The following is a 22613-nucleotide window of genomic DNA, read 5'->3' as shown; positions in this document are numbered from 1 at the left end:
CAAAAAAAGAAAAACTAGAATTAAATAAATAAAAATAAATACATAAATAACAACAACAAAAACAGTAAAAAATACATAAATACATAATAAATCATAAAAAAGACAAGCTTGGCAAGTAATTTTATGTTGTATCCAGACTTGTCACAAGTCTGGATACAATAACTTATAACAAGCTTATAACAAGATATTTTTAGTCAAATTATTTTTCAAATTTCACTACATTTCACTTAATTCATGTTAACATGATGAAAAACACGAAACAAGTTACACTATGCCAAATAAAAATACATAAATAAATACTGAAACCAATCATTTGACTAAAAATATCCTGAAATAAGCTTGACAAGTCTGAGTACAAAATAAAACCCCTTGCCAAGCTTGACACTTTTTGCAGTACTAGAATTGTCAAAATAGGGTCAAAAATCCATTATTCCTCCTATATTTCCCCATATTTCCATAAGCGATTGGTTTCTAATCCGCAGTGAGAACGATGCCAGGAGTTAGTACCTCGGCGGCTAAATGGAAACAGATCCCGTTGGACGCGGGCCCAGTGGTTTGACTGTCCAATGAACATAGTGAAGGCATCTTTGTTTGGTGTTATCCAGGGGTGAAGCGTTTAGGGCATGTGCGCTCTGTCAAAGGTTGTTTATGGATACAGGGATCAGATTAAGGCTCTGTCTGCCGGTGTTATGAGATTAATTCATTTTCCCTCTTTGTCTATTTTTACATGGCTTCTGTTTTGTGTTTCGTGTGTGTGCGCGTTTCTGCTGACCTAGTGGTTATCTTGCCGCTTAGTAACGCTGTTACCTGATTGGCTGGGGGAACTGGCTGTCAGGTCTAATTTCCTGGTGGATCCACCAATCAGGGTGGTCTGTTTTTTCTGTGTCAGCAAGTGTTGTGGTTGTCGCTCCGCCCGCGGGACCCTATTGGGCTGTTTAAACCTGCTTCACTTTCTATTACACACGCGCATGCACACGAGCGCGCACGCACACACACACACACACATACACACACACACACACAGAGGAGGTAGTGGAGTATTTAGTACAGCACAGGGACCTTGGTGTGCCAGTGTCAGTGATGGATATGGCAGTAGTATCAGCAGTGTTGGCTGTAGCAGGAGTGTGTTGTCCACCACTGGGATCTGTCAGACCTGTTCTGCTGAGCCCACACATTCTGCTGGCTGCCTGCTATTGCTGCTAGCCATTTTTTACGCCTGTGTGTGTGTGTGTGTGTGTGTGTGTGAGAGAGAGAAAGAGAGAGAGAGAGAGAAGGGAATGAGAGAGCTTGTCTGATGTGTGTGCAATAGGGTTTGACCAATATAAGTGGCTGATATTGGCCTTTTACTAAAAATTAGACATCGGCCAATCAGTGTCGTCCAACTCTGATATGATGGATATGATGCAGTTATGAGTTTGACTGATTCTGTATTTATTGTGTAATTGATCAATACTGCACTGGTTTTCTATGGGAAGCCATTAACCTGAATTGGATCTAATGTGACATTTTGATGGGATTCGACACAAGTATACATGAATATGTTTCATTTTTATTATTATTCTTATGCTTATTCTGGCTTTCTATAGTGAGTTTTAGAGTCCCACGGTCTAAATGTTGTTTTACATGCTTTTCCACCCTGCCAAAAAGAAAATAACAAGGGGAAAAACTGAATCCTTCTCATTTTTCAGGTATGAAAATTGTCAAATTTAAAAATATTGAATATCAGCTCTAAAGACTGGCAAATGTCAGCTTCAGTCCGACAATAGCATCACTATTGGCCTTCAAAAGCCCATATCAATCAGAGACTAAATTATTCATTCAACAGTCTTTTTTCCAGGTTATTTCGTGATTTTATTTATTCATATTTGTTTTGTTTTTTCTGAGTTTTCTTGCCAAGAAGATGGTCAAATTTGAAGACGTCGAAGTAGAATTCACAGTTACTGTATATCTGCATTAGAAATACCTAAGTATAGCATTGGGAAGTACAGTACTGTGGTGATGTTAACCCCTACTGAGTGTGGGCAATAAAGTGGACTTAAACGTCTCAGGCAGAGGCTTAAATGCTTTGCTTCCCATCATCCTGCCTGGATCAGATGACACAGGATTCAACCTGCGATAGGAGAGGAGAATAGAAGTGAATAGAGGAGAATAAAGGAGAGGAGTATAATAAAAGATGGATAAATGGAATAAAGGAGGGGAAACAGGCCAAGGGACAGTGTGGAAATCTGCCTGAACCTTCCCTTGATCCCCCAAGACCACACACACACACACACACACACACACACACACACAGTCTTACTTATGTCACTTTTGGGGTATTTACATAGACGTACATTCATTTCCTGGAGATATACCCTAACCATAACCATAACCACTACTTGCCTAACCCTAACCCTAACCTTAACCACTGACCCAAAAATCAGCTTTTTACCAATTGGGGACACAGCTTTTGTCCCCAATTGCACAAGCCGTCCCCAATCAACTGGTCTTAAGGCTGGTGTGTGTCCCTGAAAGTGACTTAAGTCATACCCACACACACACACACACACACACACACACACACACATATGCATGCACTTATGCATGCACTGGTGGAGTGTCACCCTACTTCCACAGATCGCAATAGTTTTGTGGGGAGTAGCAGTTCAAAGAGCTGCTGAGTACAGTTTTAATACAGAGATATTTAAAGAGAATCGTCCTTTTATCCAAGGGGACGATTTGCATAATTCATATTGTGCGTTCTAAGAGAGAGAGAGAGAGAGAGAGAGAGAGATTTCAAAGCATCCTTGTTTTACCAGCGGTCAGCGGGCGCTTGTGAAGTTAACAGTGCTTTTACTTTATGTCTTCTTCTGGCAATGTGTGTGTGTGTGTGTGTGTGTGTGTGTGTGTGTGAGTGATAGACAACTTGGTGAAGTTTCATCTGTTACATTACAATCCAAAACTGTTTCTCCGACCTATGGGGTTTCACCTTCTCTCTATCCTTCTCACTCGCTCCTTTTGTGCATGTTCTTCTGAGGAATGCAGCTATTGATTACCTCTCCTGTAGAGACTTAACAGAGGAATGCATTATTGATACGAAGCGCATTGTGTAAATACTGTAGGATATTGATGCGATGGAATGTCAATACTCTATATGCGCTTGTTGAGCGATGACACTCACCTCTCCGTCTCTCTCTGTCTCTCTTTTGTCTCCAGCGTGCAGGCCGGGCTTCTACAAATCTGGGCTGGGAAATACGGAGTGTTCCAAGTGTCCTCCCCACAGTTTCTCTCACCATGAGGGGGCGCTGCACTGCGGCTGTGAGAAAAACTACTTCCGCGCTGAGGGAGACCCCGCCTCCATGGCCTGTACCCGTAAGTGTGTGTGTACGTTGTGTGTGTTTGCTAGGGTTAGACCAGGGTTAGACCGATACTGTGTATGGGGCTGATATTGGCCTTTGATTCAGTCTGTAAAACCTGAAGTGAAACCTGCCTCACTCTGCCTTAAGGAGCTGCTAACCCACCTGTGTATGTATTTCATGTGGAGAGTTTTAGTGTCCCATGACGGTCTGAGGCTTTTCCAACCTGATAAGTATAAAAATTCTGGTTGGAAACACTGAATCCTTCTAATTTATATCAGCATAAAATATTGGGTATCAGTAACTTCAATCCAGAAATATCAGTATCAGCCTTAATAAAAACAGTCTATTTTCCCAGTTATTTCATCATTTTGTGTATTGTTTGATTCATCTATGTCATGCAGTATATACTGTACATAAGCGTCCCGCAATCAAGTACAATGTCCCAATTCCCCTGTGAACCATAGCTAAACAACAGTCCAAGAAGGTTAACATTCCTTCTTTATTGAAAGGTCACTTTAGCCACGGCTGCCCGGGAACCTTTTACTGTCTTTTTCCTTTCCCTCCCCACATATTTCTATCTCTTTTGTCTTCCTCCGATGCAAATGGCTTACAGATGCAGATGCCTCCTGCAAAGCCCTCCAAAATGCATTACCCATACAACTATAAATCACTGCATTCCCTCATGTCAGATTATGGATACATCCTTTCCTAACGGGGATAGGGAAACAAAAAAAAAAAGAGTGCAGAACTGTAGAAAATACAAAAATCGACGCCCGTAGCCACAGATAGAATCCTAATTAGAAAGACAGTCACGGCAGTCCCCGTTGTGATTATCTTGACACCATCTTGTCGGCTTGGCAAATTTCACCTCATTGGGACAGATCGTGCGATGGAAGGGCTGTAAATGAATAGATAAGGTGTTTGAAGATAACGATGATGATTATTTCAGAACGGGGATTTTACTGTTAGGGGTGAACTAGAGGTTATTCAGAGTTGACATTTGCAAAGTGTTTGAAGGCGGATCTCAGAAGCCAGGAAAAAGTGTGTACTGAAGTCACGCAATTTGTAAGTCTGTCTACTCCCAGTGATTTTTTTCCAATGCGTTTCCCCAGTTCCCACAGTGCGTTCTCCAAATTAGAAGCAAAACATGTGCTGGTTCCCCTATTGCTGGTCTGGGAGGCGTTCTATATTGTACAGAGGTACTGTATAGGAGAAATCTCACGGTTCAGAAGTAAAAGAAACAGTTTTATAGTCTGCCCATGTAATGAGTGGGAGGCTGGAGAGGGAGCATGCAAAGAATGGTTAATGCACACGTCACTCGGGAGGGATTAGAGATTAATATATAGATCTGCATGTCCCTACACGCCATAACTCATGTCACATGTTAATCTCCACATCTATGTATTATTTCGACATTGGGAATTAGCGTGTGATTGCCTGCATGTGTATGTGCACATGCCTGTGCAGGCTCAGGTCCGTATCTGATGTGAGTTACGGGTCCAGAATTATTTAGGCTGATATGGTCAGCGGAGTCGGCTGCGTAGGTGAGCCACAGATGGACGGATGGAGTCGGATCTCTAACTAATAAAATACTGGCAGATTTTGCAGGGTTCACAGCTTGGGGTGACACATACTTACAGTGGATACAGTGGACGACAGGAGGGCACACATGTATCTAAGCGCACATGCTCTCGCTAACCATTTTCTCTCTTATCCTCTATCTTTCTATCTCCTGTGTATCCCAGGTGCTTAAAAAGTCTGAAAAAGTTTTACATTATCTAAATATAACGGCTTACAAAGTATTAAAATATCGTAAGTACAGTTATTAGAGATCTTCCTTTTTTTCACCATGTTATGATGCAAATATATGACGTTTTGATGCACATATGACAGATCACACATTCTGCGATAGATGAGGCAGAGTTGTAAAATAAGGCAGCAAAATAAGGCAAACGCAATGAATTGTATAGTTACACCAAAAGAGTATGGGACCGAGGAGTGTGGGTTTTCTTATGCTGTATTATATTACTTCACTTCCAGTTGGTCACAGTAACTTTGATCCTTTTGGATGTGCATTCCTATATTAATACAGAACAGGATTAGTACAGTATGTCAATATGTTTTATTTTTGTCACATCTGCTTTATGGACATGGACATCATGTCCCTTAACAATTTGTTTTTGGGTGTCCTTGTACTTATTCTGTACATTTGTAGATTTATAACTTTCAACAGGAAACAGGCTGTTTTTGATTCTTTTGTTTCTTTATTGTGGTTGTTAAACTGTTAAATTTAATTCTAAGGGTTAGGGTATAGTCTTTAAAAGTCTTAAATTTGGCTTTCTGAAACCCTGATCTCAATTGCTCTATTTCTCTCTACATCTCAATCTCTTGCTGTATTCCTCTTTTTATTTTTCTCCTGCACACACACAGTCAAAGTAAGTACTGTAGATTTATTTCCAAGACAGGAGCTACACATAGCTTGGGAGTGGAGTAAATTCTTCCTGTCAAATCAAACAGACCAAACAAAGCATTTTATCTCAAAACTCAATCCGCCAAGCCTGTCTCAATCTCTTCCTCTCCTCCTCCCTCCCGCCATCTCAATGGAGCTATTTGGCAGTTTTTGGTTTTGTCCTCCATGTAATTACAGTCATAGCTTTGATATAAAAATCTGGAAATATTCAGAGAGATCTGTTTGTAATAAAACATTTCACTTTTATATGTCAGCCCGAGTTTGATGGAATCTGCGTTTCTTTTCTGGGAGAGGCTATGTCATGCCCTTCTCTCCTCTCGCTGATCCAGAGAGAGAGAGGGAAAGCACTGTCAGTCACGATAAAAGCCAGACACACACACTCACTCATGCACACACACAGCCCTGATATATGTTGTGTGATATAGGATATATGTGCATACATTGTGCAGCATTCATCATGACAGTTTATTTGAATGCAAAACTCGAAGGAGGTACACCCAGCATTCTTGCTGCAAAGAGGACATCTATTCATATGAAAATGTTGCTTATCTTAACAAATGCCAAGTTACATTTACACAATTTTTATTCATTTACTGTTTTGGAGAAGCAAGAATCGTGCGACCTAGTTTTACAGTTTAATCCTTGTTCAGAACGAGGGAAAGAGATGGATGTGTATCACTTTCATTTATTCTTCTTGAATGCATCTTGATCAGTCAAAGTCTTCTTGCTAGCAAAGAAACTGCATGGACATTAGATAGATGTTCACACTGTAATGGCTGATGCAGCTAGTGCCTTATCCACGCCAGTCTTTGGTGTTGTCTTTTGAAAATCACCTCCACATTTGAATGTCAGCGGTAGCAGGTTTAGAAGCAGGCAGCAGGTTTAGAAGCAGCAAATGTTAGAAGCAGGCTTGTGACTCGAAAGTCACCAATTCAAATCCTTGGACCGTCTGGACATGAAGAACGCTCTTCCTTCCTGTTGGGTATGCTCCTCTTACATATAATGTGTAACATGAACATTCGAATTCCTTTTACATGCTGTATGTACTGTGCAGATGAGTCTGCTGCTAAATCTGATTTAATCTATTGGCAGTCAACTGCTTTAGGTCCATACCTCTTCTCCTGTCTCTTCCCCTTCTGCTCCTCTTTCCCCAAACCTTCCGCTTCTCCCTTTCTCCTCCTGTCTCTCCAAACTGCTCTTTCCTCCTCCTTTCCACTAACCTTCCTCTTTTCCCCTTCTCCTCCTCTCTCTCCAAACCTCCCTCTCATCTTCTCTCCTCTCTCCACCAGGTCCTCCTTCCGCTCCCCGGAACGTGATCTCCGCCATCAACGAGACTTCAGTTATCCTGGACTGGAGCTGGCCCGAGGACAGCGGCGGACGGCGGGACCTCACCTTCACCGTCCTCTGTAAGCGCTGCCGTGGCAGTGGCGGTGGTAGCAGTGTTGCTAATGGCGGCACCCAGCGCTGCGAGCCTTGCCGGAGCAACGTACGCTTCCTGCCGAGGTCCACGGGCCTCCGGAACACCACGGTAACGGTGGGCGACCTGCTGGCCCACACCAACTACACCTTCGAGATCGAGGCGCAGAACGGCGTGTCACCGCTGGCGCCCAAGCTGAGGCAGTACGCTGCCGTCACCATCACCACCAACCAAGCAGGTAAGATGACACGACAGAAAGACAGGTAGATAGGCAGATAGATAGACAGTCAGCTGGGTAGATAGGTAGTTCTCAACCGTGTGCCAGCAAGGCCCAAGAACATATAGGTTTCCTTCTACACCAGGTGATTTCACTGATTACTTCCCCCTCTCTGCTTGAAGGTGTGCTAATCAGTGAAATCAGCTAATGGAGTGATTGGTTGGAAGGAAAACCTGCATACTCTTGGGCTTTGATGGCACATGCTTGAGAACCACTTGTCAATCTAGGAAAGTCGTGCACATCCCGAAACCTGAAGATCCTGAGGGCATGGGTGCTGGACTTGGAAGTAGTACTCCATCTAGCAAGGAAAGTCTGCACACTATAGCTCCCTTTTGTTGCTTTATTAGCACCACAAAGTAAGTGACGTTTCAAGCACACTGCTCTTCTTCAGACTTCATGAGAACAGTAATGTTGAATATGAGAACCGCTTCTCTACAGGGTGTCCGGAAAGTCTGGAATCATGAGAGAAACCACCAACTAAACCTGTATGAAAATTTCTTGCCAGAAATGAGACTCTAAACCACACCTCCATTTGGAGATGTCAGCCATCCTGACAACTGGTGTGTGCAGAGAAAACTTTCTTTATAATAATCCTTATGATTTCACTTGTCAGATGCCCTCAAGAGCAAGAATGGGTACCTTGATTGTGGAGGGAGCCTAAAATATGAAGTATAAGACCACAAGGGCCCGTAGAATATGTGTATGGGTGTGCCTGTAGTTCACGCGTTCCTCACATATGCACTCCAACCATCAGCCTCGGACATTTACAAGGCGATCCCAGGCCGCTATTCTCTTGTTTAACGACCGGGATCGGATGTCTCCCTCCTCGCAAAAATCCCTCTGAAACATCTCATCGTTTTAACAGACACTCTTAACGTGAGGATGGACTCCTAAAACTCCCATCGATCTCTTATACAAATATCTTTCCGCACATCCACTCCCACAGAAGAAGAAGGAGAAGGCAGGGGGAACTGGCGCTGTGAAATTCCAAGAGACAAATCAATCTAGCTGCAGTAGAAAGCGCCAAACCTCAGAAATCCCTGACTCAAACGAGGAATGTGCGATGGCTTCGCTTCATCACATTCATTTATTCCCTTCCTCTTCCCCATCTATTTGTCTCTCTAACTTCATCTCCATTTTTTCCCCGGTTCTCTCTCACAGTTTGCCGGTATATTTGTTACGTTCTGGGTGTCAGCAGTTTAGCTTGGGATTTTCTCTTTCCCTCTCAATCTTTATCTATCTCATTCTCTCTATCTTTCTTTCTCCTTCCTCTCATCTTCTCTACCCTCACGGACACAGTATCCTCTCCTTCTACCCCTCTCTTGTTCTCAGTGACAGTTGATGTACTGCAACCTACGCCCAACTGTTTTCCTCTTCTTTATGAGTTTCCCCTTCCTGCTCTCCTCTTTCTCTCACTTTCTTTCGTCCCCATCCCGACTCTTGGAGGGTGATTTAGCTCTGGGTCTGTGTGCAGAGCGAACAGACAGGAGTTCCTCTCCATAAGTCGTCGTACAGCCGGGCCAGACTTCTGCACTCCATCATGTAGATGCTGATGGATGGCCAGCAAAGCCTGTGACTTTAACCACAGTGGTCGGGGCGGGGCTTCAGGCTTCAGACCGCTGTACCCTTGTGAAGCTTGATGCGATGGGAACAATCGTGGATGCCTGGAAGCACTTGGGAATTTTGCTATGCCTGCTATCTGTATGTGTTACAGGATTATTCACTACCTGATCTTCAGAATGGGGGTGCTTTAATGCTTTAATTTGCCAAGTACAATGGGCGAACGAGTGGATTTAAGGTAGAACAGAAGACACTCAAGGCGCTTATTACTGAAGTCAGTGCCACCAGTCTGTAGTCATTGAGGGAGGCGATCTATCTTTGTAACAGGAATGATAGTGGATGTCTTGAAGCATTTGGGAATTTTGCATGTGGACAGCCTCAGCCTCAGCCTGCTATCTATATACAGTACAGGATTATAAACTACCTGATCTTCAGAATCAGAGTCAGGATCGCTTTAATTCACCAAGTACAAGGAATTTGAACTGATTAATTGATGCCAATGCATTACAAGACAGTTAGACCATGTTCACATGATTCTGCTTTCTTCAAACTGTCACCATCTTTTCACTTTAAAACAAATGTGGAGCAGCTGCAAGGCATACGGAAAATGGCCGCTTTGGGAACAAAACAGGGTTTGGCTGCTTTTTAGGCAGAGTGGAAGTGTTTCTGAAGTTGAGAAGTTTTAGAGGAGCGCTCATGACATTGACTGCTCTTTTGTAAGCCAACCTATCCAACAAAGAAGAAGTGGGGTTTCACAATATCTAGGCAGCTGACTTTACTACAACAACCAGAATTGTAGTTGTAAATAGAGAAAGTATTGGCAGTAAAGTTGGTGGTGCAGTAGTTGTTACTCTGTGTTGTGATAGTAAGTGTTTGACAGTTGGACATAAGGGCTGTTTGCTGATAGTGGCAGCTACTACAGCTAGTTCTTATGAAAACAAACCCATTTTTCATTATCAGCACAAAATGCAGTCGAGGCAGCACTTTCTCTATAAAAAAAAAAAAAAAGCAGAAGAGTGTGAACACACCCTTACACAGTACAGCACTGGCACACAAGGTGCAGGACAAAACATAGCAACACCTCACATATAGTGCAGACAAGATGTGCTGTGATGGTAGACTAAACATAAAGGCAGTACAAGCATATAGAGTCTGGACAGCAGGGATTCCATCCTTACATACTGTCTCCTGTCAGAAAGTCAGCGAGCCACTGACAGGTGTGTGTGTGTGTGTGTGTGTGTGTGAGGGGGTGGGGGGTGTGGAGAGTGGTTATGTTGAACTCACCTTGCAGCAGCTTTGTTGTGTGAAATACAATGAGCTGAGATACACAAACAGAATCCTAGCAGAGGAGCCAGAGGTGTGTGGATGTTCCAGGACATGGTCTAGTGGAGGCCCATGTTGACCACAGCACCCACAGAGTGGTTCACCCTGCAGATTAACTGCAGGGGGTCTAGAAGTGGGTCAGTGACAGATTTAAGGTAGGACAAGACCAGCTGCTCAAGGTAATTTGCTATTACTAAAGTCAGTATCACTGGTCTGTTGTCACTGAGGCAGGTGATCATCTCTTTCTTTGGAATGGAACCATAGCAAATGTCTTGAGGCACTTGGGAATTTTGCCTGTGGACAGGGAACAGTCAGATTTTTGAGGATTTCCTGGTCTTGCTGGTTGATGCAGTGCCTGAAGGATTTCCTGCTTTCCTGATGTTCTGCTTCTTGAACAGTTTGTATACTTTCTCTTCAGTGATGATGTGAGGGGCTGAAGGGAGGGATGCAACAGAGAACAGTGTGTGTGTGTGTGTGTGTGTGTGTGTGTGTGTGGTTGTTTCTTTGTTGGATACAAAGAAATATGGTCTTGTGTTTGCAGCCGTGTCTGGAGGTTGGTCATGTTGAGATCATGCTGTGAAGGAATGAGTGATTTCCCTGTGACTAAAGAATTTTGGACACCCTGTATCATCTGTTGAGCTTATCTGGTGGAGACAGGGCTGGCAGGGAGTGTATTGATGACCCATATAGTTTTAACTTTAGGGGAGTCTGGAAGAGACGCACGGGTAGTCAGACACACACAAGCCACCGTATAAGTATATGTGCACTCAAGCATACATAAGCCCTCTGCTAAATATGCGAGCGTGAAAGGTCATGCATGCATACATATACAGATATGCACACACACTTTGATATATTTGTATGAGTTGTCTGCTGTGTGTCCTTTATGTTGTCACAGCTCGGCTGTATTATAAGTGACAAGGGTCAGACGTGACCTCTTTAAAGTGACAAGACAGGGATGAGCAGCAAATATAGATTTTGTGTGTGTGTGTGTGTGTGTGTGTGTTTGCTTGTGCAAATGTGTCTAGTCTGAAGATGAGTGTGGACTTCAGTCATTTCTTGTTACCAGGAGAAGAAGCAATGGAGATTAAAAGCAGCTGCATACTGTAAGCTGCACAAAGACAAACCAAATTTTTCATGGTTCAGGGAAGCTTTACAGTCTTGGTTTAGTAAGCATTGTAATCTGTGTGTGGTTAGACAGGGGGATTCTATCTGTGTTCTGAATAGATATTAGATTTGAAGAGGGCTTATCAACCTTATAAGAGGGGTGTGTGTGCTCAGAATAGAGAAGCCTATCTTTAATGTTTTATCGACTGAAAAATAATCAAAAAGCGATGGATCCTCTTCCTCCCTTATCATAGTTCAAGCACACACACACACACACGCACGCGTTCAAGTACACACACACAAAGCACCAAGACACACACACCTTAGCGCCATACTCACCTCCTTTCCCACACAACCACACACACACACACACACACACACGCACACACACACTCTCTCAAACAAATATCCCAGCCTGCAGCTGCACACTCTCCATCAGCCTTGAGAGTTTACAAGGATTAGGGATGTCAGTGCGCACAGGCCCCACCCGTCTACACATTCATACACACACACACACACACACAGATGCCAAGGCTGTTAAAAGTTGGATTAAGTGTGTGCCTGGGAAGGAGCAGTGTGTCCTGGCTGTGCTATCAAGGTGCTGTCAGATAGCTCTCCTCTTCTCACCTCCTCTCCTCTGCTCTCCGCTCCACTCATTGTCATACTCATGCTAACAACACAGTAACTGAGATCCATTTTTACAGTTGTTTAGTCTAATATGAACAGCTGAACTGTGACTGGACTTGCCAGACTGTGTTTGAGAGAGACTCATAGGCAACTGTACTATACATGCAGGGGGAATTCCTTTATTCAACTAACCTGGTTTTGTGGTTACGCATGTAACCATGATAACTGGGTTAGAATAACCTGGTTAAGCTCAGACTCTGATTATGAGAACCCTGGTTAAGATGCCTGGTTTACTCCCATAATAAACAGCTTACTGTGGCACGGAAACATCTTACTGCTTTCACTTTTGGTTTTCGCCGTTTGTGCAAACTCACAGCATCATGGGAATGTTTTGATGCCTATACAAAAATCAGACAGTGACTTACTAGACAGTAGCTTACTATTGCTTAGTGAAAGAGGGAGGGGAGAATATTCTATTAACTGGTTTATTCATGGTAACAGGGAGACTCAATCACAGGGTATCAAATGTTCAAGTAAACAGTGCAGCCTGAATAAGACCTTAACCAGAGTGTGGTTAATTGCTACGTCAATGTGTCATAGAGAGCGAGAGAGAGAGAGAGAGAGAGAGATTTGTATGTTATTGTTCAAGAAGTGTCCACATTCTTCCAATTCCTTCCAACACATTAATATTTCACTGTACTACACAGTGCGTTCTTACATATCAATAATGTATTCCTACACTCAAGTCTCTATGAAATGATGATCAATAGCTACAGTGTTCAATGGAAGGCACACACACACACACACACACACACACACACACACACACACACACACAGTCAATAGGAGATGGGAATGTAGAGAGACAGAAAAAGCAAATGAAAAACTATAGGGCAAGTAAAGTTTAACGTTCGACCGATATGGGTTTTTTGAGACAGATACAGATATTTTTTGTTTGAAGCTGCAGATAGCTGATATTTTTGGTACTGATATTCAATATCTTTAAATTTGACCATTTTCATTTTTTTTCCAAAATCACAAATACTCAGTGTTTCCCCCATAACTTTTTTTTTTTTTTTTTGTAGGGTGTGAAAGCCTTTGAAACAGTATTTAGACCATGGGACACTACAACTCTCCATTTCTCCAGGATAATACTAATACTACAACTAGTAATAATAATACATATTCATGCATACTTGCATAGAATGAGATCAAAATCTGGCATTCCCATAGTGAACCAGTGTAATATTGATCAATTCTACAATAAATATTTAATCAAACTGCATCGTATCCATCATATCAGAGATGGACGACAGTGACTGGCTGATATTTAATAAAAGGCCAATATCGGCCTGAGATATCAGTCTAACCCTTGTACAACAATGCCACAGATGGAAACAGATAGCGACAGCAAATGAGTGCATGGCAATAGACATGCAGAGAGGGAAAGGAGGAGAAGTCAGGGAGAAGGAGGAGAGGAACTTAAAGCTGCCTCCAAGCGGCCCAGACACTGTAAATCATTACCACCATAAACCACAGAGCCAATAAAAAGCACAGCCTCACCCCGCTATCAGAACCAGAGGGAGAGGAGGAAGGGGGGGGGGGTATAGAAACAGATTCTCCCCATCTGGATTCATTACGGGAGAAAAAATAACTTCCAGTGGAAATACACACACGTATACGCATGGAAACACACACACACACACACACACACACACACGCGCGCGCACACGCGCACGCACACACACTCTGAAGCTATATAATCACAATCAAGAAAGGCTCGAACATTTCAAAGACAAACATGTTTTTTCCTGTGGTCTAATAAAATTAAAAGTCGATGCCTCAGATGCCGGGCTGGCCCCGGAGCTGCCTAGCAATTAGAGAGCAGTAAAAAAGGGAAATGAGAAAGGGAGTGAACGGAGAGAGAAGGAGCGGAGGGAGGGGGTGGAGGGGTGGAGGGGTTGAGGGGTGGAGGGAGGGAGGGATGTGCTGAATTACTAGATTGGGACCATGTGAAGTCTCCGAGGCTAGGCGATGCATGGGCGAAGGATTGGCGAGGAAGAGGAGAGCGCCGAGCCAGGAGGGATGGGGATGACAGGGACGGAGGGGAAGGGAAAGACACGTTTGCTGCTGAGAAACACAGCAGTTGCTCTCTATAGTACTCTTGGTACTGCAAGACCCAAACAATGAAGAAGAGACATTATGATTGCACCGTAATGAGAAATTGCTTGGGAGTGGGGTTTCCACATCCTTATCTCCAGAGATGGTTTTCTTGATTTTGTCTCCATCTTTGTTGCTAAGCACTCATCGCTGTGGTGTTCCTGCACTGCACTTCCCAGAGATCACCTGTCAATCAAACAGGGTGTCCAGTATTGTGACGTCTTTCTCCTTGGATTTTCTGTTGATGCAGTTTGAGTTTCTGTAGGTGGCACTCTCTTCTTTGTCTGCTCTTTATTGCTGATCATGCTAACTACCCAGTTCTTCTTCTATTTATTCAGAAAAGAGCTACCAGACACTGGATGTTTAGAACAGCAAATGGAAAAGCTTTCATGAACTGGATATAGGTTGAATCTAGGTTGAGATTTATTTAAATGAGAATGTCACCGATTATTTCTTTAAACTAAGGCTTAATCTGTAAAGGAGTTCTCTAGGGGATAGAGACAGGGATACATACAGAGGGAAGAAATAGAGGAATGTGGAGGGAGGTGACAGCTTGAATTTCACCACTGCGTCTGTGTTTCATCAAGAGAAACCACAATCCTCAGTCTATGGGGAGCAGTAGAAATCACATTTTGTGTTCTGTCTCACCGCTATTCACATGTCAATGTGGAAATCTTCATAAAGCATCGATATATGGATTCAAGACATGTGGAAAGAAAGAATAAATGATCGGTGGATGAAGTATTGGTTTGATGAGCGATGGCAGAATGCAAAGAAAACATCTTCCATCCATCCATTCTTATCCGGTAGTTTCGCTTTCGAGATGCATTTCCCTCACAGTGATTTAATTAATATAATCCTGTGTCTCTGTGTGTGTGTGTGTGTGTGTGTGTGTGTGTGTGTGTGCATGTACAAGCCTGTGTTTGCATTAGTGTATGTAATCCCCCCGCCCCGAGCCATAACCTATAATGTGGCCCCACTGGGCAGCAAAGTGAATTAGGCCAACAGGAACCACAGACAATCAACAGGATGCAACAGCAACGCACCGGGAACTGAACTTCCCCTGAACCTCCATATAAAGGAACTCACTCTCTCTCTCTCTATCTCTCTCTCTCTCTCTCTGTCTGTCTCTCTGTGTCTCTCTTATGTCTCCCGCCCAGCTCCCTCTCCAGTGACAGTGATCAGGAAGGAGAGGACGTCTCGCAACAGCATCTCCCTGTCCTGGCTGGAGCCGGAGAGACCCAACGGCATCATCCTCGACTACGAGGTCAAATACTACGAGAAGGTCGGTGCACAAAACGTCACTGTTAAGGCTTTTAACTGAAGGCGGAGCGTGTTTGCTGGTGTTGTTTCACCTCTCTTTGCTAACTCATGTGCTCTTGAAGATAAAAGTCAACAAGTCATCTGATCTAGTGTTGAGTCTTAAAATCTTATTTTTCTCAAAGCAAGTGAATGTTTAGGGTTTAGAGTTAGGGTGAAAATCTGCAACCTTTGCTGAATGCTCTCGTCACTTGATCTCTTGATAGAGGTGTCAAAATATAACCTAAAAATAACAACCTTGCTTTTTTTATTTTCACACTGCACACTGCACTTCATTTTCTCACCAAGTCATTGAGACTCATATTCCGTCTTAAAATCTTATTTTTAACAGAACAATTATGCCAATGGGGGTGAGATAATTTCACTTCCTTCCAATGCGGTTTCACTTGTTTCAGGAATTTTCTAGAAACAAGTGTCAGTATCTTGAAACAAGGCAGAATAAGGCAGATCACTGCACTGGAATCAAGAAAATGGCACTTGATGACAAGAGAAACGAGACTGTAGGACTGAATATGAGACCATGATGGACATTTGAGACAAAAATCTTGATTGTGGTTGTGCTATGCCCCCTCCAATAGCCTTGTTCTCCCAAGCACAAATACGGCGTGATTGCTTTGAGCACTTACTATAATGAGCGCTAGTTACATAGAACGTGCTGTAAGGCCTTTTTGTGCTTAAGGGAATGGCGTGAGAACTGACTTCATCCAGTGTCTCTATTGCAAGCCAGCCAAAACCACTTCTCCTCTCCTCTCCTCTTTTTACCTCGCCTCCAGTCTCCGTTTTCTCCTCATATCCTCTCCTCTCCCTAATGGAGACTAGTTTTATGGCAGACAGTAAATGTGTCTGTGGGGTCTCTCCGTGTCTCTGCGAGGGAAATTAGTGCAGAACGAATTACACTGGCTTTCAGCAGCAACGCAGCGCTATGGCTGACATTTGATGGTGAAATTAGCCGTGGACGCAAGTTTAATCACTCCGGTAGATTCTGTGTGTGTGAGTGTGTATGTGTGTGTGTGTGTGTGTGTGTCCCAGATCGCAGTTTCCTTGAATGCCAACAGTGGCCCCTAATCTCTTGATTAGTAGGCAGACGGAAGCTGCCTCCTCTCTAAATGCTGCTCCCGGGTCAGCCAACCTTACCTAACATGTTAAAACAAGGCTGGGAAATAGCAAGAGGAAAAGTTAATGACTAATACTAGGTCAGAGCTCACTGGAGGTCTACTGTTCAACTGTTGTTTTTCATATGCCGGTGTAAGAGGCAAATGTGTGGGTGGCAAATGGCTGCATGTCTGCATACTTATAGAAAATACAGAAAACACACACACACACGCATGCATGCACACAAATCACACACATCGCAAATGCATATACACAAAAAGAGGAAAGAGAAAGAGAGAGGGGGGTTGGGTCTGAGGGAGGGACAGTGTGACAGACTTTAATAATGAAAAACCACTGGGCCTTTGCACTGATCCCTGTTAATCACATCGTCTTTCAGGAATTACTGGAGACGCTCAGGCCCAGACAGACACAAACACACACATACACACACACACACACACACACACACCAAGCCCCTAAAGGATCCTCCACAGCAGCCAGAACCTGGGATTTCCAACCCCAGACAAAGGACTCTTCCATGCAGAAGAGTGAGCTGGGACATCCAAGGGGGGACCCCCATGATAGTTCGGGGCTTTACCCAGGATAGTGGCCTCTGTGTGGGGCAGGCAGAGGGGCGTCGAGGGCCTCTGGCTTGTGGAGGATGGAGGCCGTGGGAGGACAAGAGCTGGAGTGCCAACTCCCACACCAAGACCACACCATGACTCACTGATGAGACAGAAAGGGGCTGGGAAACAGGCTTTTAGACACACACACACACAAACACACACACAGACCACAATTGCATACACACAGAAACAGGACAGAACATAAAAACAGAGCGACAGAGATTGAAAGAGATTTTAACAGGGAGATGTTAAAACCTCCGGCCTCAGCCCAGCTGTCTGCTCTGCTGTGTTTGTAGCTTTTCTGTCTGTATTTACAGCGCTTTATAACAAAGACATTCACAGTGTATGTTATCATGTAATCCAATAGCTATTTACCAACCACTCTAGCTTCTCTGAATGTAGAACAGTGTACTGTTAAGCAACAGCGACACGGCGTCACAAAGTGTAGTCCTATATTGGATAAACAGGAGAAAAGCCAATAGATTTCGGGGGTCTAGCAGAAGGCCAACAAGTCGTCAATTCAAGGGATTGAATATAATTACAACCATTTTTTCCTTGTGTGGTTTTGAAAATGTAATAACACTGGTTTGTACAGAAAGTGGGTCTAGGAAGAGTCATGGAGGGACATTTTGAAAGCCAAAGACATGTTTCTATTCAGAAATTAAAAACAGCCGTTGACTGATGGCGCTAAGCCTCTCTAGTGTTGAAGTCAGTGCATGAGAGAACTTCATAGCCAAAGTTAAAAGTTGACTTTTGAGCAAGACAGCACCATAAGCTGCACTTCTTCAGGGTGGAGTGTTAGTTATACAGAAATTGCTGATTCAGGCTTTTTGTGCTTAAAGGAATACACCAAGTCTTTGGGAGATTGATCCATAGGTCTACTTCTCTGTTACTAAGTGATGACAACATAGATACTAAAATCATCCATGTGTCCCCGGTAGATCACTGGCCCCAGCACTCCATGCTAACACTTTAGCATACTCTATGTTGAGTGATAGGAGGCGACTAGCATTATGTCAAAAGTGAGAAAATTAGAACTTGTAGCAACTCTAAAGCTAAATGGTAAGTAATCATGAATGATTTGTGGCTAAGTCTGGCAGTTTTGTGTAGGAGATTGGTAACATTTGCACTACATAGGATGCAACACTGATGCAAAAGTGCTGTTTTGCACTACATGGGACTACTTTCCCTGTTTCCATAGGAAGTGAAGGTGGTGGGTGATGGAAGACTGTGCGCTGCTAAAGATCACTGTGCAGCGGATGGATACATAGCTATAAGAATACATAGCTATATTGAGCTATATATGAGTTAAAAAGTTAAAATGTATGAATCTATAGGTAGTCTTCTCATTTTGCATAATGCTAGTAGCCTACTATGACTCAACATAGTGTATGCTAAAGTGTTAGCATGGAGCACCCCATCCCTAGCCAGATTTTTCACTCTGAGACTAAATGGCTTACGGATATGTGTATGAATTGAATAATACTACGTGTCTAAGTGCTAGTGCTGTTGGTTATGGTTGTGCCGGTCACTAACTAAGTATATATGTGAATTCTTTAGGGATGTTTGGCGATATTCTTGGGAATTCCCGACCGGGAAACTTCCCAGAAGAAGACAGCCGTTTCATCTTTGGAAAGCCCAGACTCACTGTATGATCTTTCCGTTGCTAAAATGGACTAAAGGGCGCTGCGTTGGCGATAAGGCATTTCCAAGTGCACTTTGTGAAAATAGAATTTGTGAGAATACACTTTGCTGATTGTTTTTGCGTGTTTTATCGCTGTAATCTAGAGAGCAGAGAGAGAGCTTCAAATCCACTTTAATTTGGGCTGTTTATTTAGTCTTAGATGGAAGGAATGCTGGCTGAAACACACTCTGTATTTACTCCTGCACTACATCTCCTGTTTTTGGGTCTATGTGTGCCTATATGTCTATATGTGTGTGTCTGTGTGTGTGTGTGTGTGTGTCTGTGTGTGTGTGTGTGTGTGTGTGTGTGTGTGTGTGTGTGTTGTACAGGCTGTAATCTGACACAGCTTTGTTTAGATTGTCAAAGCAGAACGCAGCATGGAGGCCATATTAAATTCTAGTGGTGTTCTGTGATGTATACGCACATGCATGCGCACACACACAGACACACACACACACACACACACACACACACACACAAGTGGACAATACACAATCATACGCCTTGTCGGGCTGCAGCATGCATGGAGGAGAGAGGGCTGACGTGAGTCTCTCTCTCTCTCTGTCTCTCACACACACACACAGACACACACACACACACACACACATATCATTTGGATCATTTGATTGTACACTCAAATACAGACATATACAGAACACACAGAACCACAAACACACAGAGACACACCACACCAAACACTCACACACACATAAGTGCACACACACAGGCCTACCATTATGCATAGAAGATTGTACACTTAGACACACAGTTACACACGCAGAGAAAACACACACACATGGCTACCATTGTACACATGGTATTGAACATACAGATATTCAGGCACACACAAACTCTCTCTCCCTCTCTCTCTCTCTTTATCTCTCTCTCTCTCTCTCACACACACACACACACACACACACACACACACACACACACACACACACACACTTAGATGCCTGGGCCACACCTGTGTGTGATTTTCAGGGGATCACATGCTGTCCTGAGTGCTGAACAGTGACAAGCTGTGAGTAGATTTATAGTTGTGATGAAGAGACGCCCCAATGCAGGACTGGTGTATCAGTTACCTCCTCACACACACACACACACACCACTTTAAAAAGCTTTGTGCACCATAAAACTCCGATCCACTCCATTAATGGGAGTGAAGTGCCTTTTGGACACTATGTGTGTGTGTTTGTATGTGTGGGTGTGTATTGCATTGCCTGTACCAATGTGTGTCATGCTCCCTGTTAATAACCAGGTCTATAAAATAAGGATTTGACTAAGCTTGGACATGGTTCGGCTTTGGATGATTTTTATAAGCTTGGCTGCATTGCACAGCATGTAGCTCATTTTCAAGATTGTTGAAGTCATCCCTTAATAGATTGTCATTAAGATTTAAGCTCTCCCTTGTCCTATTTTCCCCTGTTTAACCTTAGCCTAGCTTAGAAGTGGGTCAAATGATAATGTAATTTCAAGCCTGCCTGGAGCATGGATGGGGTTTTCACCCTGGACAATCCAAATGGGCTAAATTGAGCCAGACCAGACAAAACCCGGAAAAGTGTTACATTAAAACAGTTTCAAACAGTTTATGCTTCCCTAGATTGCTTTTATAACCCAACAAGTTGCATTTTAAAGGGTAATACCGGTGGTTTTTTTGGGGTTTTTTTTTTTTGGGGGGGGGGGGTTAAGTTTATGCCAATGGCCTAGGTTCCATATTTCCTGCTGGTGTCTGCACATAGTCAGTATAGTTTGATATATCAGAGTTTGTTTTCCTCCCTTCAGAAGAAGCCATTTGTTCCCATTCATTCTTATACAGTATGAAAAACAATTTCCACAGAGCAAGATAATTCGTCACAGTAAACATGAGGCCTCTATTTGGTTTTGTCAGAGTTTCTGTTTTCTTGTTGTTTCATTGTGCCAGAGTTGAGAGTTTTTTTTTCAGTAAGCACATTATGTTCACAAGCATGTTATGTTCTGCTTACTGTCACCAGACACCAGCAGGACATAGACAGTAGTAAATGGGCCACCAGTCTAAATGACAGTGGTATTCTCCTTTAAAAGAAGGGTCGCCAGAATGACCAAGTACATGTTCATCTATAGTGAGTGCGTGTTTTCATACATCAACTCACTAATTAAGCATAAACGTTTGGTTTTGTTTGAATGTCCATTAGCTTCTCATTATTTATTTGGTTTTGATTAGCGACAGAGAAAGTATGTGTTTAATCTATCTTATGTATCTCTTGGCCCCTCTCTGTCTCTCATCTGGTAACACTTGGCAATTATGGCGCATACTGTTGTACCAGCAAGTATAATCACACAGACACACACAAACACACAGACACACACAAATAGCTTTGGTGATGCTTTTGTCATTCTGCAGTGATTGTCCTCTTATGACCAACTTTGGCTTGGCATTTGGTTGAATACTCTTTATAAAGAATTGTTATGTAAGCAAGCCACAGCAGGAACAAAGCTTGATCAATCTGTTCAAGATATCAGTCTCTACTTCTTCTATCTTATTCACTGTGGATAGTGTTAGACCGATATATGGGGCCGATTTTGGCCTTTTATTAAAATTCGGATATAGGTCAGTTCATACTGATATGATGATATGATGCAGTTTCCTTGAGTTTTCCATGGTCTAAATGCTGTTTAGATTTTTCACCCTAACAAGAATAAAATTCCAGGGGAGAAACTGAATACATGTCATTTTTTGGCATGAAAATGTTCCAATTTGAGGATACTGAATATTGGCAGCTTCAATCCAAAAATATTGGTATTGGCATTGCTCTTGGTCTCCACATCTCATATTAGTTGAACCCTAACAATGGAAACAGCACAGCACAGCGCCAGAATAGTCTTGGTTTTATCGGGTCTCTTCCTCTTGTCCTCTCTCCTGCCGCCTTGTCTTTTCTCCTGCTGTTCCCTTCGCTCTACATCTGGAAACAATGGGCTGAATGCAGGCCTGGTGTGTAAATCCTCCTGCTGCTTTATCAGTGGAGATCAGTAGGAGAGAAGTCATAAAATATAAAGGGCATAATTCATCAGATTGGGTAGCAAGCTGCCAAACTCTCTGGCATGCTTGTGTGTGTGTGAGTATGCATGTGTGCGCGTATTGTATGTTGTATCAGCATGCAAATCAGCACTGTTGTGAAGAGTATTTACCGATAGTTACAAACTAGACTAAAGATAACCCTAACCATAACCTAGACCTTTGACTGTACAGAAAGAAAGAAATACAGAAAGAAAACAGAAAGAAAGAAATATAGAAAGAAATACAGAAAGAAAACAGAAAGAAAGAAAGAAATATAGAAAGAAATACAGAAAGAAAGAAATACAGAAAGAAAACAGAAAGAAAGAAAGAAAGAAATATAGAAAGAAATATAGAAATAAAAACAGAAAGAAAGAAATACAGAAAGAAAATAGAAAGAAAGAAAGAAAGAAAGAAATATAGAAAGAAATATAGAAAGAAAAACAGAAAAAAGAAATACAGAAAGAAATACAGAAATACAGAAAAAAGAAAGAAATACAGATATCAATAAAGAAATACAGAAATACAGAAAGAAATATAGAAAAAAATACACAAATAAAGAAATATAGAAAAAAATA

The 22613-nt window shown here is 42.7% G+C and overlaps 1 protein-coding gene across 1 annotated transcript in view; it reads left to right on the top strand.

Moving 5' to 3' along the window:
- Positions 1-3195: 3195 nt before the first annotated feature.
- LOC139643848 (ephrin type-A receptor 3-like) overlaps positions 3196-22613 on the top strand; it is a gene marked incomplete at its 5' end in the record, with an annotated part of 60355 nt that continues 40937 nt past the window's right edge. The window contains 3 exon segments of the mRNA XM_071519127.1: positions 3196-3351; positions 7098-7463; positions 15440-15564. Of these exon segments, the coding sequence (XP_071375228.1) occupies positions 3196-3351; positions 7098-7463; positions 15440-15564 (647 nt within the window).

Source organism: Centroberyx affinis, unplaced genomic scaffold (assembly GCF_046629955.1).
Source record: "Centroberyx affinis isolate AG114_WGS23_722 - 3 ecotype Tasmania unplaced genomic scaffold, CSIRO-AGI_Caff_v1 ptg000661l_1, whole genome shotgun sequence".
NCBI classification, from domain to species: Eukaryota; Metazoa; Chordata; class Actinopteri; order Beryciformes; family Berycidae; genus Centroberyx; species Centroberyx affinis.
The sequence above is the reverse complement of the archived record's forward strand: the minus strand, read 5'-3'. Positions and strand labels throughout refer to the sequence as shown.